The sequence below is a fragment of the Vipera berus genome (genome assembly GCF_964194415.1).
Source record: "Vipera berus genome assembly, chromosome: 1".
Classification (NCBI taxonomy): Eukaryota; Metazoa; Chordata; class Lepidosauria; order Squamata; family Viperidae; genus Vipera; species Vipera berus.
Genome location: NC_138202.1, coordinates 320,297,493 through 320,313,846, shown reverse-complemented (window position 1 = coordinate 320,313,846; position 16,354 = coordinate 320,297,493). Strand labels below are relative to the sequence as shown.

The 16,354-nt window shown below is 40.1% G+C and overlaps 1 protein-coding gene across 4 annotated transcripts in view; it reads left to right on the top strand.

Moving 5' to 3' along the window:
* The window catches only part of KLHDC3 (kelch domain containing 3), a 54,185-nt gene that overhangs the window by 27,067 nt on the left and 10,764 nt on the right, over positions 1 to 16,354 (top strand). For all 4 annotated transcript variants that reach the window (XM_081314706.1, XM_081314707.1, XM_081314709.1 and 1 more), the window contains exon 8: positions 5,394 to 5,502. In XM_081314706.1, the coding sequence (XP_081170832.1) occupies positions 5,394 to 5,502 (109 nt within the window). The remainder of the gene's footprint in view (positions 1 to 5,393; positions 5,503 to 16,354) is intronic.

Here is a 16,354-nt window from a genome sequence, read left to right as displayed (position 1 = left end):
TTCGGCTTATACTCCAGTGAACAAAAAAAAAGAACTTACCGAGGACTTGCGCGCGGCCGAGGCTTTGGTGCTTCCGGGATCGCGCGCACCTCTCCCAAGCCGCCGCCGTCCGGAGACCTGCCGAAGTTTGGGGAGGTTTGGGGAGGTGCGCGCGCACCTCCCCAAACCTCCCCAAACTTCGGCAGGTCTCCGGACCTCCGCGCCCTGCCTGCCTGCTTCTTTCCGCTGCCTGGCTGCCCTACGATGTAACCCGCTTCATGATAGAGTGCGACGCCTCCTAGGACTGGTTTCACGGCAGGTAACACAAAGCGGTCATTCTCACCTTTCCCTCCCCCCCTCGCCCGCCCGCTCGCTTTTTTTTTCCTCTCAAGCATCACTGGACTGGGCCAGGGAAATCAGAGAGAAGCTGGGCGTGCAGCGTCACGGCGACGGCTGGAAGCCTCGCCCAGCTAGAGACAGAGAGGAGGGAGGGAGGGCGTGCGCAGGCAGAGAGGGTTTGGTCAGGGTGGCGGCGGCGGCGGCGGACGCGGGGAGCTGAGGCGCCGTCCAGTAGGTAGAGGCCGTTATGGAAAGGAGGCGGGAGATGGGACGTGTGGGGGAAGTACGGGGGCCGTGTAAACGGAGTACGTGCGGCGCCGCGCGGGTCTGATAGAACTGGGCCGGCAACGGGTGCTTGTGAAGCGGCTGAGGGCTGGCTAGGAAGGGGGCGGCGGCGGCGGCGCTGGCGCTTTGCGGGTGGGACAAGGCTCTCGAGAGAGAACATGGCGGAGGCGGAACCGACCCCGCCGCTCCCTGCAGGGGAGAGAAGCCGGGCAAGCGCTGCTCCAGTCCTCGCTCTTCTTCCCTCTCCCGATTTTGCCTTCCTCTCCAAGATAAGTTCGAGCGGTAGGGGAAAGTTAGAGCCCCTTTCCGAGGCCGCCCCTTACTTGGGATTGTTGGGCGAGAAGGCGACGTGGGCACGGAGGAGGAAGTAAGTCGCGCTTTACTCGTCGCTGCGGGGCGGGGAGAAAAAAAGTTCTTGCCGGCCGGACTTGGATGGCGGCAGCGGCCTCAGCTGGGAGCCGCAGCCCCGCCTAGTCCGGCTGAGCTGAACCAGCTCAACACAAAGCGATCGGGCCTTTCCTCCCCCCCCTTTCCCTCCCCCCTCCCGCTCTAGGGCAGAGATCCCCTTCCTATCGCTCGGGGCCTTTCGTCTCTTTGGCTCGCCAGGGCTGGAGCGGCGAGAGCGAGCGGCAGAGGAGAGATGGTGGGCTCCTGGCTGCCGCTTCTGCTCTGTGCAGTTTTCCAACAGGCCTTTTTGGAGAAGAGGAGGCAGAGGCTTGCGGAGCGCGGATCCAGCCTTTGCCGGCGGCAGAGGCTTGCGGAGCACGGATCCAGCCGGCGGCAGAGGCTTGCGGAGCGCGGATCCAGCCGGCGGCAGAGGCTTGCGGAGCGCGGATCCAGCCTCCGCCGGCGGCAGAGGCTTGCGGAGCGTGGATCCAGCCGGCGGCAGAGGCTTGCGGAGCGCGGATCCAGCCGGCGGCAGAGGCTTGCGGAGCGCGGATCCAGCCGGCGGCAGAGGCTTGCGGAGCGCGGATCCAGCCTCCGCCGGCGGCAGAGGCTTGCGGAGCGCGGATCCAGCCTCCGCCGGCGGCAGAGGCTTGCGGAGCGCGGATCCAGCCTCCGCCGGCGGCAGAGGCTTGCGGAGCGCAGATCCAGCCTCCGCCGCCGACAGGCTCGATCCGCCGTTCTGCAAGCCTCCGCCGCCGGTTAATACCCTGTATTCAGCTCTGGGAAGTGGGGGGAAGGGGGAGAGAGGGGGAGTTTGGGAGGAGGGGGAGGGGGAGCTCCACGATGCAAAAATAAAGCCCTGCCGCTCTTCGCGTTGCTTGCCCGACTGGCTGTCACGGGACCGCACGGATCGCCTCGCTCCCACCGGCAGCTGATTCCTTCGAGTTTGGTCTCGAGCGATTTTGCATTTTCTCCAGTGCTGAAAGCCACTCGGGGAACTTGAGTTACCGGCTCCCCGATCGCTCCACCCTCATCTTCTCTTCGTTCCCGCTTCCCCTTCCGAAGGTTCCTCTCGCCGTCCGTGACTAAAGTCCCACTCCCACCCCCCGCGGCAGGTTGGATCCCCCCCAACTATCTTGAGTACCTCCTAGAGCCCCGCGCTGCCCTCCCCCAGGCCACCGCAGCCGGAGAGGACGGCTCTGAAGTTAGATATTCCGCCCGTAAGTCGCAGAGGGACCCCGGGTGTTCATAATTGATCCATAAAAACCTAATACCGAATAAAAGTACGATACATCAATAAAAAGATCCAATTTGATTTTCCCCCCCGCCACACACACACACACACACAGGTTGGAGACCCTCCGACGTGGCTTGGGCACCCAGAGGCTCCCGCTGCCCCCTTTTCTCCACCGGGCGAGAGAGGCAAAACGTGCACCAGCCCTGCCCCCATCCACCTCCAGTATGGATGGCTCTGCCAAAAGAAAAGCAGCCGAAGCAAGCCTCCCATTGAGAGAATGGGGCAGTGGAGGCTTGCAGAACGGCGGATTGAGCCGAGGCTTGCAGAACGGCGGATCCCAGCCTCGGCTTATACTTGAGTCAAGAACTTTTTCCAGTTTTTGGGGGTAAAATTAGGGGTCTTGGCTTATACTCGAGTCGGCTTATACTCAAGTATATACGTAAATAAATAAATAAATAAATAAATAAATAAATAAATAAATAAATAATAAATAAATAATAAATAAATAAATAAATAAATAAATAAACAAACAAATAAATAAATTGAATGTTATTATTTAGGGACTGAGCCAATAATTTCTAATTATAGCTGAGCCAGTAAGACAGAATATAGAAAACTAATCAGTACTTTGGTAGTCTCAGTAAAAAAGCTCACAATGATTTATAATCCCAAAATACGTAACTTAAATAATTATATCACAGTGTTCTACTTTTGAGACATTTAAGTTCACAACAATCTCAGTACTGTATATTAAACCCAGTTAAAAATAATTGCATCAAAGAGCAAAATTAACTGCCAAAAACTTAGGAAAATAAAATACTTAGCTTATGTAACATACTAAACACCAAGCAGATATTGCTGAACTGAGAATTCTATAATTTAGGGGCCACTATGTAAAAGATAGTTATCATTTACTTTTAAAAAATATACAGTATCAGAAGAGATACAACAATGGTAGACTTAATATTTTTTTATTATCGTTTTTAATTAGGCATAATTTAGGTGGTTTAGTGTCAAAGTAGACTAATAACAGTTGCATGAACAGAACTGTCAGCATTAAGACATTAAAAACAGTAACATAATTTTGCTGGATCCAGTTAAGGTCTGTCTGATTTATTATCCTAAAACCTCATAGCCAAAGACTTTCATAACTCACTTGTCCACTTCTTGGAATAAATAGGTTTTTCTGTTTCCTTTGTTCTCCTTCCCTTGCTGTATTCAAGAAATATAAAGAAAAAATATAAAGAAAAAATAATAGTTATTTTCTTTTAATAATGAAATCGCTGATTGGAAGCAAAATAAAGTACAGTAGCACCAGCATAGTAGATGGGCCCCTACATTTCAAAAAGTACCAAAAAAAGGAAAAAGGACAAGAAACGAACTGCAACCCAAGGAAGACTGCTTAATGGTCATTAAATACTGTTTGTTTGGGGGTTGGGATCAGAAATGTAATACCTGATATATAGGGCTGGAAGATTGAAAAGGAACAGTTTAGTACTCTATACAGCTTTTCCTTCCTTCCTTCCTTCCTTCCTTCCTTCCTTCCTTCCTTCCTTCCTTCCTTCCTTCCTTCCTTCCTCCCTCCCTCCCTCCCTCCCTCCCTCCCTCCCAATTTATTTCACACTGTCATAATCCACTTCAATCACAAAAGACTCTGAATAGTACAGAGCACTGGTGTCAAACATGCCACGTCACGTGCCGTGTCGCAACCTATTGCGACTCTTTTTGCATTGCTGCCAATGGGGTGGGCGTGGCTTCGGTATGATGAAACCGGCTCACGGGCCGGTAGTTTGATAACCCTGGTATAGAGCATCAAATAAATAAACCCATTTGTTTTGAACACATACATTCAGAATAAGAACCAGTTTGATATATTAGTTAAAGGCTCTGCACTAGAAACCAAGAGACTGTGATCTCTAGACTTGTCTTAGGTGCTGTACTGGATGAGTGATTTTGGGCTGGTCACTTTCTCTCACTCTAGAAAGAAGGCAATGGTGAATGGTGTGGATTTGTCTAGGCAATTACCAGGGTTCAACACATCCAAGGTCTACTCCCCCAACCTCCTAAAAATCAGAATACTATCACAAACCAAATTTACCACAAAAAGCAAAGATTAAAATGCCAAATGAACTGTAGGATAGATACTGCAGTCAATCAACCAATTTCTTTAATAGTGTGGTGTAAATCCTTCATTACAGATGCTGTTCCAACACATGCAAATGCAGCACCTCTTTTTGGATGTTTATAATAGCTGTATGAAAATAAATTTTGTATTTTATTATTATTTTTTGTCCCAACTTTTTAATGCGCTTTTGCAAAGAGGATTCCTAATTCAAATGTTTTATGAGAAGAAAAATGTTTTTCCAAGAGTAACATTTATAAAGCTGTTTTTCTTCTCAATTTGCACATTTCTTCCCTCAAACAAAGAGAGTAACAGGCTTCTCTCGTTTCTACACTTCATGTACTTTCCAAGAGATGGCACTATATCTACATGTATTCTTCAAGAAACTATGTATTGTAAGCCTATTTTTGAATATTTTCAAAAGAAGCTGTGTGGATTCTTATTTACCAATTCTCTTTTACCCTCCAAAGCAATTGATGTTTCAAGGATCCTTATGTTGTAAAGATCCATCTAAAATGAATTCAGGGCTAAATGATTTGGAATCTTTGAATTGTGCTATCTGTGACTTCCCAAGGAATTTTATAAGAGCTTGCAGTAGTTTATTTGAAGATATGTAATACAGTGTTAGTTTACACCAGCTTCTAAGACACTGAAGGTATGAAATCTGAATACATTTTCTAAAGATGTTTAGCCCATACCAAGACTAAACAATTGGGGGCTTTCGTATATTGTTGAAACGCAACTTCTAACTGAGCTGTGCATCTACCAATAAACTGTATAATCAGAGAACTAAAAGCTCACAAACATAAAATACTACAAGACCCTGTTTTCTGTGAAACGTATAACGGATCTGGAATCTAGCTGTCCTAAAATAAGTTATTCTGATTATGAAATGAATAAGGAAACCATGGAAGGAAGGATGAGGTGCTTAAGTTTAGGTTCTATATATGACATAAACTCTCTATAACTTGAGATTGTCCCTTTGACTTATTTATAATGAAATACCTTGTACTTTGTATTTCATGGTGTATATGTTTTTTCCAGTCTCTTTTACTTGGAAGAAAATTGAACCCAAAGGGAAAGGGCCATGTCCTCGACGTAGACAGTGCTGCTGTAGGGTAGGGGATAAGATCATCCTCTTTGGGGGAACCAGGTAAATAATATTTCATATTGCCTTTATTAATGTTCTGTTTCCTCTTTAAATTTGAATAAAATGTTTCCTAGTCTTAAATAATGTAAAATTTGTGGCTTTTTTCTATGAAGAGCAAAAAAAAAAAGCTGGATTATTTAAACTTCATTAATCATCTAAAGCAGGCATGTCAAACTGCTGGCCCGCGGGCTGGATGCATCACGCTGAAACCGCGCCCACCCCATTGCTGGCAATGGGAAAAAGTCACGATATGTCATGCAACGTCACGAGTTTGACATGCCTGATCTAAAGCCTCGATCATTCAGTGGTTCTGAACCCCTACCTAGATATCCTAATGCATACAAACTTCTAAGCCAACATTTATCTATATCAGTTGTTCCAACTTCATATCCTCCAGATAGTTAACACTGTATTTCCCATCTTGAAATAGCTGAGTTGGATTGAAACAGTAGTTGTGAAGATCAAGAGAACATTGCATTTAGGAAGGCTGTTTCCTGATGACTTCAGGAACCCCCTGGATGTCAGTTTCAGTAGCTAATTCTTTCTGAAATAATAATTGCTCAAATACCTCTGGGATATATCAGACAGTATTAAAATGTCACTGAGATTGAGTGATGGAATAGTTACCTATCCTGAAATGCCATGATTTATAGACAAACTGAACATTTTTATTTATTTATTCAGACATAGCTTCATTCTATTAATCAAGAATGATTCTTTGGAATCATTTACTTTTTAGTCTGCCGTCCTGTAGCACACATTGTGTTGCTTTTATATAGGACACTGGAGGGAAGGGTTTTTCTCCCTCTAAAGTGCAGTTATCATTGAACTATTACATTGGGGAACAATATTTACTCATCCTACTGGTCAGAACTAATATGAATGTCACACCAGGGATGAACTACAGTATTTTAAATTATTTGGTTATCTTCTGTCTTGAAATAGTGTCCATAGCTTTGTCTTGAGTCATTTCTTAGGCAAATAAGCAATTTCTTCAAGATGGTCTTCCTCTGTTTGAGCTCTCAACTTAACCTTTTAAATGCTTCTTCATTTTTGAATTTTACTGAAAAGGTCAAGTAATCCCAAGTCATTCAATATGCGTTGCATAAGATAGTGGACTCTCATATAGAGTACATGCTTGATGCTGCTCCTCTATCGGCAAACACCTTCTTTCCTATATTGTGGACTGCTTTTGAAAGTTGGGTTAGCATTTCTGGTTCTGTCCTAGGATATTTCAATTAAAGCAAATAACTGTTATTTGCAAAATGGGGGTTTATGACTGCTCTGTTTTTCTATTGCTTTTTTTCTCTTCTTGCCTTACCACACATCCCAGGTCCTGAATTCAGACAAATCCTTGCTTAGAACTGTTTCAAGCTGTTTATTTATTTGATTTCTATAACTGCTGTCTTGATAAATGACTCTGTAGTAGAAAAAAAAATAATCAAGCAATCTTTGACAAACCCAGTCTTCATCTACTTAATCCTGTTTAAAAACAAACTAAAGGTCTTGATTTTGCCAATTTATACAAGTAGTATGCTCTAACTTCTTCACTTAAAACTGTCCAATCTCTGGGTTCATCATTCTGTCCTCCCATAGCAAGAAACCCTTCTAAGTGCATGTCTATGGAGATTCTCTGTCATCCAGGTCATGATGGTCCCAAAGGTGCTTTTTCAGGAGTCAACTGGACTTTCTTGTTTTCCTTTGAAGACATTTCGCTTCTCATTCAAGAAGCTTCTTCAGCTCTGATTGGTGGGGAATGGAAGGATTTATGATTCCTTGCAGATAGCTGGTCATTTGCATTCCTTTAGAGACTTATTGGGGCCATTTGGAGGTTTTCTGTGTCCTCAGGTTCATCTGAGTAGTGCAAATGTGTGTGGAGCCTTCTTGGCTGCAGGATGTTTTTTGCCCTGTATCCCTTCACTGTTGAAGACAGGTGCAGGCTGTTGGGGATGAATCTGTGTTGTCTGCATCTCAAACTCAAGTGCAAATGGTTCCTATAATCTGCAACGTTTTCTGGAAATCCATTCATATTCCTGCACCCTTCAAAGGGTGTTAATACCAAAGTGCATAGCTAAATGTCTGTGGAGATTTTCAGTCATCCCCAACAGCCAGTGTACGGAGATGTGGTACTTCAAGAGGCAAGACATGGCCCTTTTTATAACATATCTTCTGTTGTTCAGTTAGAGAGAGAATTGATTGGCTTATAATTTTCTAATGTCAATTTCAGGTTGATGTGTGTGGTTTGAGGGCTGGAAATGGAATGAAAATGATGCTGTATGGAAGAACCCAGGATGTGGGCCAGATTTATTTTACTCCATTTCTTTCTTTGTATTTGAAAAAAAATGATCCTTTCAAATGAAATTCATTTTGCTTTTCTAAAAAAAATTTGGTAATTTTTAATTTTATTTTATCTAATACATGTGTATAGCTGCCTATCTTCTGACCAACTCTGGGCAGCTCCCAATCAAATTTAAAAAATATACTGTCATTTTCTGAATTACTAGCTTCTGAAATTTTCTTTTGCAAATTTAGAGATGAATATATTTCATAATATTTAGCTGCAAAATGAGGTATAATGTTTTGAATTATGTTCAGTACTGTGAGCTATTCTTTAGATTGGTGCAGTGTTTCTTCTTTTCCATCTCCATTTTTTAAAAAAATAATAATTAATTAATTGTGCTTGAACATTGCCAATACGTGCAACTCATGATGGTTTACACTAAGCCATTTAAATAATAGAATATAATTAAAACCATAAATACTAACATAAAATGTATGCTTACTCTTAAAGAATAGGCAAGTACATTGCTGCAGCTATCAAGCAACACTAATTGTTGAATACCCTGTGGAAAAGTTTTGCCTTGGCAACTTTGGAAAGGGATTCGCACCAACCCATTGTTCAAGAATTGGGTATGTGTAGTTTAACGAAGAGAAGAGTGAGGGGTGACATGATAGCAGTGTTCCAAATATCTAAGGGGCCGCCACAAAGAAGAGGGAGTCAAGCTATTCTCCAAAGCACCTGAAAGCAGGACAAGAAGCAACGGATGGAAACTAGTCAAGGAGAGAAGCAACCTAGAACTAAGGAGAAACTTGCTGACAGTTAGAACAATTAACCAGTGGAACAACCTGCCTCCAGAAGTGGTGAATGCTCCAACACTGGAGGTTTTTAAGAAGAGACTGGACAGCCATTTGCCTGAAATGGTATAAGGTTTCCTGCCTGAGCAGGGGGTTGGACTAGATGACCTCCAAGGTCCCTTCCAAATTATTATTATTATTATTATTATTATTATTATTATTATTATTATTATTATTATTATTATTATTATTATTATTATTATTATTATTATTATTATTATTATTATTATTATTATTAGAGGAAGGCTATTCCACAAGGTAAAGTTCACCAAAGAGAAGTAACAACCTTCCTCCAGAATTGGTGAATGCTCCAACACTGGAAGTTTTTAAGAAGAGACTGGACAGCCATTTGCCTGAAATGGTATAGGGCACAGGTCTGCAACCCGCGGCTCCGGAGCCGCATGCAGCTCTTTCAGCCGTCTCCTGCGGCTCCCAGTCCTCTGCCATGTGCAGTCCAAAAAAAAAGGGACTAAAAAAGTTCAACCAATCAATTCAAATGTGCAGGGTAGGTGCATATTTCGCCTTGGCTCCACTCTTCAGTCAAACCCTGTTCTGCGCATGTGCGCATGTACGCGCATGCGCACACATTTTTTGCGGCTCTCAGTTTTTCCTTTTGTGAGGGAACCAGTTCCGAGTGGTTCTTTCACTGTTTCAGGTTGCTGACCCCTGGTATAGGGTTTCCTGCCTGAGCAGGGGGTTGGACTAGATGATCTCCAAGGTCCCTTCCAATTTATTATTATTATTATCTCTGTCCCTATCCTCCAGTCATTTCTTACTCTTTGTATCTGGAGAACACTCAGTATCTCCTGCCAGAAAAAATATGCAGGATGGGTCATTCCTATCTCATTTCTAAGCCATTTTGCAATACTTGTAAACACCGAGAGTCACACTGCCAGAGTAATTGGCGGTATAAAAATTTGGCAAATATGTAAATAAGAAGAAGGGGTCTAAATGCAAAAAACAGCATTTGGAATCCACCCCAGAAACTATTAGCCAATGTAGCACCTGCAGTATATCTGTCTCATGGTTATAATGATCCTTACTGTCAGCATATAGGAACTACATTCTGCACCATTTGCAGCTTGTAAGTAATCTGCCAAGCAGCAATTCAATGTCAAGGGCATTGTGGTAATCTTCCCTAGTGGTGATTTATTTCTTTATAAAATTTATTGGCTGCCCATCTTACCTCAGGGTAACTCTGAACAGCTTAAAATAATAAATTTCTGTTGCCAGAAATTCCTATTTCAAGGAGAGATGCAGCTGGCAGACTTGCCAAAACTAACCAAAGTTACTATTTTTTTAAACCTCCCCATACTTGTACTTAATATTCATAAATGTTAATTATACCTATACCGCATGGAGCATTGCCTACTAATAATAGCAGTTCACTTTTGAAAATTTTGGCTAGTATGCCATAAGTATAGCCTGAATTCACTTCTATGCCGTACACATTCATGCTATTCTATATAATCTAGGATCTCAAACCTAAAGAATATCTTGTAATCCAGTGTAACGTTGCCCATATCCATCCACTATGAACACAGTGTTCTGAATCATACTTAACAACACATACACACAAAAAAAACTATTTCATAAAAGTAAAATGCAAACTTCAGTGTTTGGTTTTTTCACTCCTCCATATATTTTCTTTTACTCCTTGCTTTAGAGTACCTCTTATTATTTCATTCTAACCTGGCAGGAAGAAAACATTAACTCCTGGAAAAAGAGTACAAATGGGCAATGTAGATAAAGATATGTGGGAAAGGGAAGGTGGTGTTAAATTGCTAAAAAAGCTATGTGGGCTGCAGGGTACTCATATGTAATATAAACACTAGATATCTGTATTCTTGTCTATTTCCTGTGTTGACATTTTTCTCTTTTTGGTGAATGCTATTGCCTGCCTGGGGCTTTTCACACAAGTTGCACATTTCCCATCACTTTAAGGAGTAGCTTTCATTCCAGCTGTAATGGAATCAATGAGTCTCATTTCAGCCTTTATTATATGCTATTCATGTGTTGTAGTGGAATAAGGTACTGCTTTTCAAATATACATATAGATGGTTTTAAAAAAAAACCTAAGAAAACAGTTAACAGTCTACCTATAGCAGGATCTTGACAAAATTTATTGTTTGCTGCTGCAGATTTTAGTCTCGTTTCTCAGAATTTGTGAGGAGAGGAGGTATTTTTATTATTTTCTAAAGAAAAGATGAACAGCTATTTCCACACTTACATCTGGCAGTATTATCTAATCTAGGAAACATCATTGGGTCACAAACGGAAGTTTTGCTCTCACCTCAAATTTTATATAGCATTGCCAAGACAAAAAACAGAAGAAGCTAAGCTTATTAAGGACAACGGCACTTGTTACAGGACAGCTACAGTACTTGGAATACATTATATATGCTATATGTAATGTAAACATAACTAACATAACATATTATTTATAGTGCCTTTCACTATTCTTCATATCCATCTAGTCGTGAATAGCATTCCATAAAGCAACACTGGAGAACAATATTTTCCAAGAACAAAATGTTGAGGATTGAACAGACAGCTGTTTTCTGATTCTAGAATTACATACATATCTACTATATTATAAACAACTTAGAAAGGCACAATCAAGAAACACTTTAGGCTGCATAAGTATAACAGTAATTGTAATCTGCAACTATAAAATAGAGTCCTACCTGAAAGACATAATTACTTTTGTCTTCATAACCAAAGTTATATTTAATTGAAGCATCTAACTAGATAGAAGCCTAGAGTTAGAAGGTTTATTAGTGATAACTCTAGCAAGATATAAGTCAGCTGAAATGGTCAAGATAGTTACCAGCTGCTTAAAACTGGAAAATTTGTGAATGCAATAATACAGGGGTGTCAAAGTCACATACAGGCCACACCCACCTCAGCTTCTCAAAGGCAAAAGTCACAATATGTCACGATACATCACTTGGCGGGATCGAGTTTGACACCCGTGTAATAATAACTTCCTTGCATAAGTTACTGACTAGTACATTTAAATCTATATTCTAAGAGACGAATGTAACAGCTGTGTTCATTAGAAATTAAACAAAACTTTTAAAATATTTTAAGCAATTAAAAATAATAAACACTTCTTGCCTAACACTTAAGCATCTGAAAGCTAAATTAATAAACTTTTAAGAAATTGAAACCAAAGAAATGTCCACTAATTCAGCACAAACTATAAGCCTCAGTTTGGATAATATGTTGGTATGATTTTAAAATGCCCTGTAAACCGCCCTGAGTCCTTCGGGAAAGGGCGGTATATAAATCTAATAAAATAAAAAAATAAAAAAAATATTTCAGGCTTTGTAGATTGTGATTTATGAAGCTGGAAAGATGCTGTATGGTTGCACACTCTTTTATTGTATTCTAACCTCAATGTGCTGTCTTTCATTCTTACTATATTATATTATTTGACTAAATAGCAGTTAACACAATAATATCCCTGATTACTTTTCCAATTTTTCTTATTTAATTTTTGTTCTATTCTGCTAGAAATCTTCCCAGAACAGGTAACCTCCACATAGTTGGGGTGGGGTGGGGGAAACTCTGCCTACAGGTTTATAATCATTCAAAAAGATGTAAAAGAAAAGATAAGAGGTAAAGAAAAGTTCAAGAACAGATACAGTTAGATATTATGGTACTAAGAAATGATTTTGCCAATGAACTTGGAATGTTGGTTACCCCATCAGCTGATTAGTTTGACTGTTGTTGCCAGGAGTTGGTTTATTGGGTTTTATATTGGGGTTTTTATTTCTGTAAGCTGCTCAGAATCACTGTGAGTAGGTTGAGGAGCCATATAAATTTTATTAATAAATAAATAATGTTATTAAAAATATTTAATGAAAATATTCTTTCAGTTGCATTTAATATTTGAGAACTTTGGCTTTTAAGCAATCCACAGAGCCTTCACAACTCATTGGGTATATAGTGGGAGAAATGGTGAAATAGAACTGAGTTTGCCTGTGGTTTATAAAGTTTTGAATGATCATCTAAACACAGCCTATAACTTGTCTTATTAACCTGTCTCTTATCTAGTTTACAAAAAAATAACAACTGCAATCACAAGGAGGAAACTGGGACCATCTGAGATGCAGGATTTCTGGCTAAACAAGTAGATTTGGGCAATTTTGATATAGTACTGTCTGAAGACCCTTCTACAAGAGAATAGATATAGAGTGTATGGGTGTGATAAAGCTTGTGTGTGTGTTGGTTTTTATGTAGAAGTATGTTGTTACTACACACTTACCCAGTTATCTAACTGGAATCATAGGACTCAGCTACAACCATCAGTGTTATTAGAACAAATATTTATTATTACTAAGTTCAAGATTTTCATAAAAACTGATTGCCAGATACTTAAAATTCGTCAACTAATTTTCTTTATCTTAATTTATTCTTAATTGCCCTGGGCTGCTTCCTTCGTCTGCAGCATACTCTACTATCCAGGGTTGGAAGGCGAATATCTTATTTGATGAAATGATCCATTGATAACGATTCTTTTAAAATTGATTGTGTTATTTAGATATTGTTAAATCATAAGATCAGAAAGAATAGGAAGGTTATCTAGTCAAATATCAATTCCTGAAGCACAGTTTTCTATATATGATTGGATTAGCTCTTAGTATGCCTTGCTCATGCACACTAATTCACATGGATGTATATGGCTTACTATTATTAATACTAGTGTATTATTAACTATTAATAGTATATTAAATTATAGAAGAGCTACTGCAAATCTGTAGATGTTGAAAAAGTTTCACATAAAGGAAATGCTTCTGAAAAGTAGATCTATGTAATAAATGCAATATCTAATTGTATCAGTTATATTAATTTACAGGTACAGTCTTGAGAAGTACCTTCATTGTAGTAAAGGCTAATCAAATGTAAAGTGCAGTTATAGTAAATATATCTTTCTTTAAAATATATCTTGCTTCATATGATTATTCATAAACAATCACTCCATGAACTAGATAATTAAGGTTTGTATATTATTGTTATAAAGAAGAAGAGTAGACTTTCAAATCTGTATTTCAGCTTCCTAACAAAGTAATGATAGTTATTTAATAATAGTGACAATAATGATAAAAAACAAAGAAATGGAAAATAAGATAACTATAAAAAGTGAACAGATGAAATACTATATCAAAGAGATGGATTATCAGAATACTAATTTGAAGCATTTATTTTGATTACCACTATTGAAATGTCTCTTACTATTTTTCATTGTGTGCTGCAATTTTCCATATCATTTGTTGATTTGATAGGACTGTTTATTGTGCGGTGACGGATAAGTGGCTTAGAAGAAAGGGGTAGGAGAGCTGGACTCACTTCCTCTGAATAGCTATCAAGTAGGCTCTGGAGCTGGCTAGACTGATAAGATGTTTTCCAGGAAGTTGTTGTAAAAGAAGAGGTTCCTGTGTATTGTATTATCCTGAAAGTGACAGGTCACCAGGAAGTGAGGGGCAAGAGCAAAGCAATAGATAAAACCTCAGCATAGTGTAAGGATTGAAATACTGATGGAAAAGTTACATCCAGCTACTCTTTCATTCGCTTATAAAATGGAACAGAAGCCTGAAAAAGGGGAGAGACCTCTCAGTGCTATTCAGACTTAAAGATATCCTTATTTCTCTTCAGCTGCATTTCACATATATTTTACAGCTCTGTATGCCACATCGTTCAGCTAGAGTAAATCAAATAGAACGTAGAGATTTTAAGAATAAAGACATTAAAAATATGTTTAAAAAAATAATAGTGGAATAAAAATGGGAAATGGTTTTAGGAATTTATCATCTTCATCTCAGGGTGGGAGAAATGCTTTGCAATGTTTTTATTGGATTACCACACTGACAGATTCAGGGTACAGTAGGATCTACCAGTATTGTATATCTCCTAGTCAAAATATTCAATCAGGGCAAGAATATTGATTTAAAGAAAGTGCTGTGGCTTCCATTGTTAAAATCAGTGATCAGTAGCCATTATTAATATTAATTAATTGAACACTTTTATTGAGACTCTGTGTGGCTCTGGTAGCCACTTTGAAAGTTTTGTCAGATCCAGACTAATTCCAGATATAGATACATAAATATATGTCCCGTATAGACTCCTTTGGTGCAATAAATGATTTCATAACTCCCTTTTCTGTACCTTGCTCTGATTAATATACCCATGGTTCTAATGAAAAAAAAGAACTCATAATTTCAAAGTCTGGTGAAAACTGAGATGTATATCATGTTATCCCAAAAGTAAAAAGTTATCAAAAATCTGAATCCTTTTTCTCTTGTAGACCCCAAATTAAATATCACCTCCATGAGTCTTGAAAAATATGTTTATATTTGTACAGAAATTTTTATTGAAGCCTTACCATGGTTGAATTTCTAGCTGGAAAAAATTAGAAAAATTAATTATATTTATCTCTCATCTTTCCATTTGCCAGTGAAAGAAAAAGCTCAATAACACTGTAAAGGTTTACTGTATCCCTATGAAATGGATTGTGCATTCACTTCTTAAACAGAAAATAAGTTTTCATAGAGATAGTGGGAATTTCATTTTTAAGATATTAGTTTTACAATATACAGAATATTAAACAGCAAAAACATTTGAGGCACATGGTGTTGGTAAATTAGTTTTATTAGAGGACATGTTTATCAAATTCTTCCAGAATAAATTCTAAATATGACTGAGTTCAACAAACAAAACCTGAATTCCAATTAATGTTGCATTCTTGCATTTACTGGCTGTAAAATACTTTGCTGCTTTCTCTTGCTTGTAGTCTTACAAACTATTACTCAGAACAAGCAATGTGAAGCTTGCCTCAATGTATGGCTGATAAGAATAGTTGTCTTAAAACAGCCCCCCCCCAACTCCTGGGCCGTGGCCCACTGTTGGGCCGCTTCCTGTTTGAAACTGGACCGTGGGAGAAATGGGCATGCACATGTGCATGAAGCTCAAGACGTGCAAGCAGCAGGCAAGCACACCTGTGTGAAGCTCTGCTCACATGAGCGGAGGCCACTTGCGCTTGTGCACGAAGCTCCACTCACGCAAGCGCCCTCCACTCAAGTGCCCTCTCTTATGCAAGTGGAGCTTTGCGTGCAAGTGCAAGCACCCTCCGCTCCCATGCGAGGCTCCATTCATGCGAGTGTGCTCCTGCCACTCACACCAGTCCTGTGCCGTGCCAGGCCTCCAAGATGGAACTGCTGGGGGCAGCTGCCCTAAAATATTCCTCCCTGAGGTCCTCTCACCCAAGAAGCCTGGTCTTGCTCTTCAGCAGTCAATTTGGCCTTGAACCCTAATATCTCTTGGTCCTGAAAACATGGGGAAAAAATGGTTCCAGGAAACTATCAGCCTGACCTCAATACCTGGCAAGATCTTGGGAAAGATAATCAAGCAGTGAATCAGCGAACACCTAGAGGCAAACAAAGTCATTACCAAAAGCCAACATGGGTTTGTTAAAAACAGATCATGCCAGACAAATCTTATTGCATTCTTTGACAAGGTGACAAAATTAGTGGACCAGAGGAATGCTGTGGATATAATTTACTTGGACTTCAGGAAGGCATTTGATAAAGTAGACCACAACCTACTACTTGATAAGATAGAAAAATGTGGGTTAGACAGCATCACCATCAGATGGATTCGTAGCTGGCTGACTGGCCATATTCAACGTGTGGTCCTCAATGGAACTGCATCTACATGG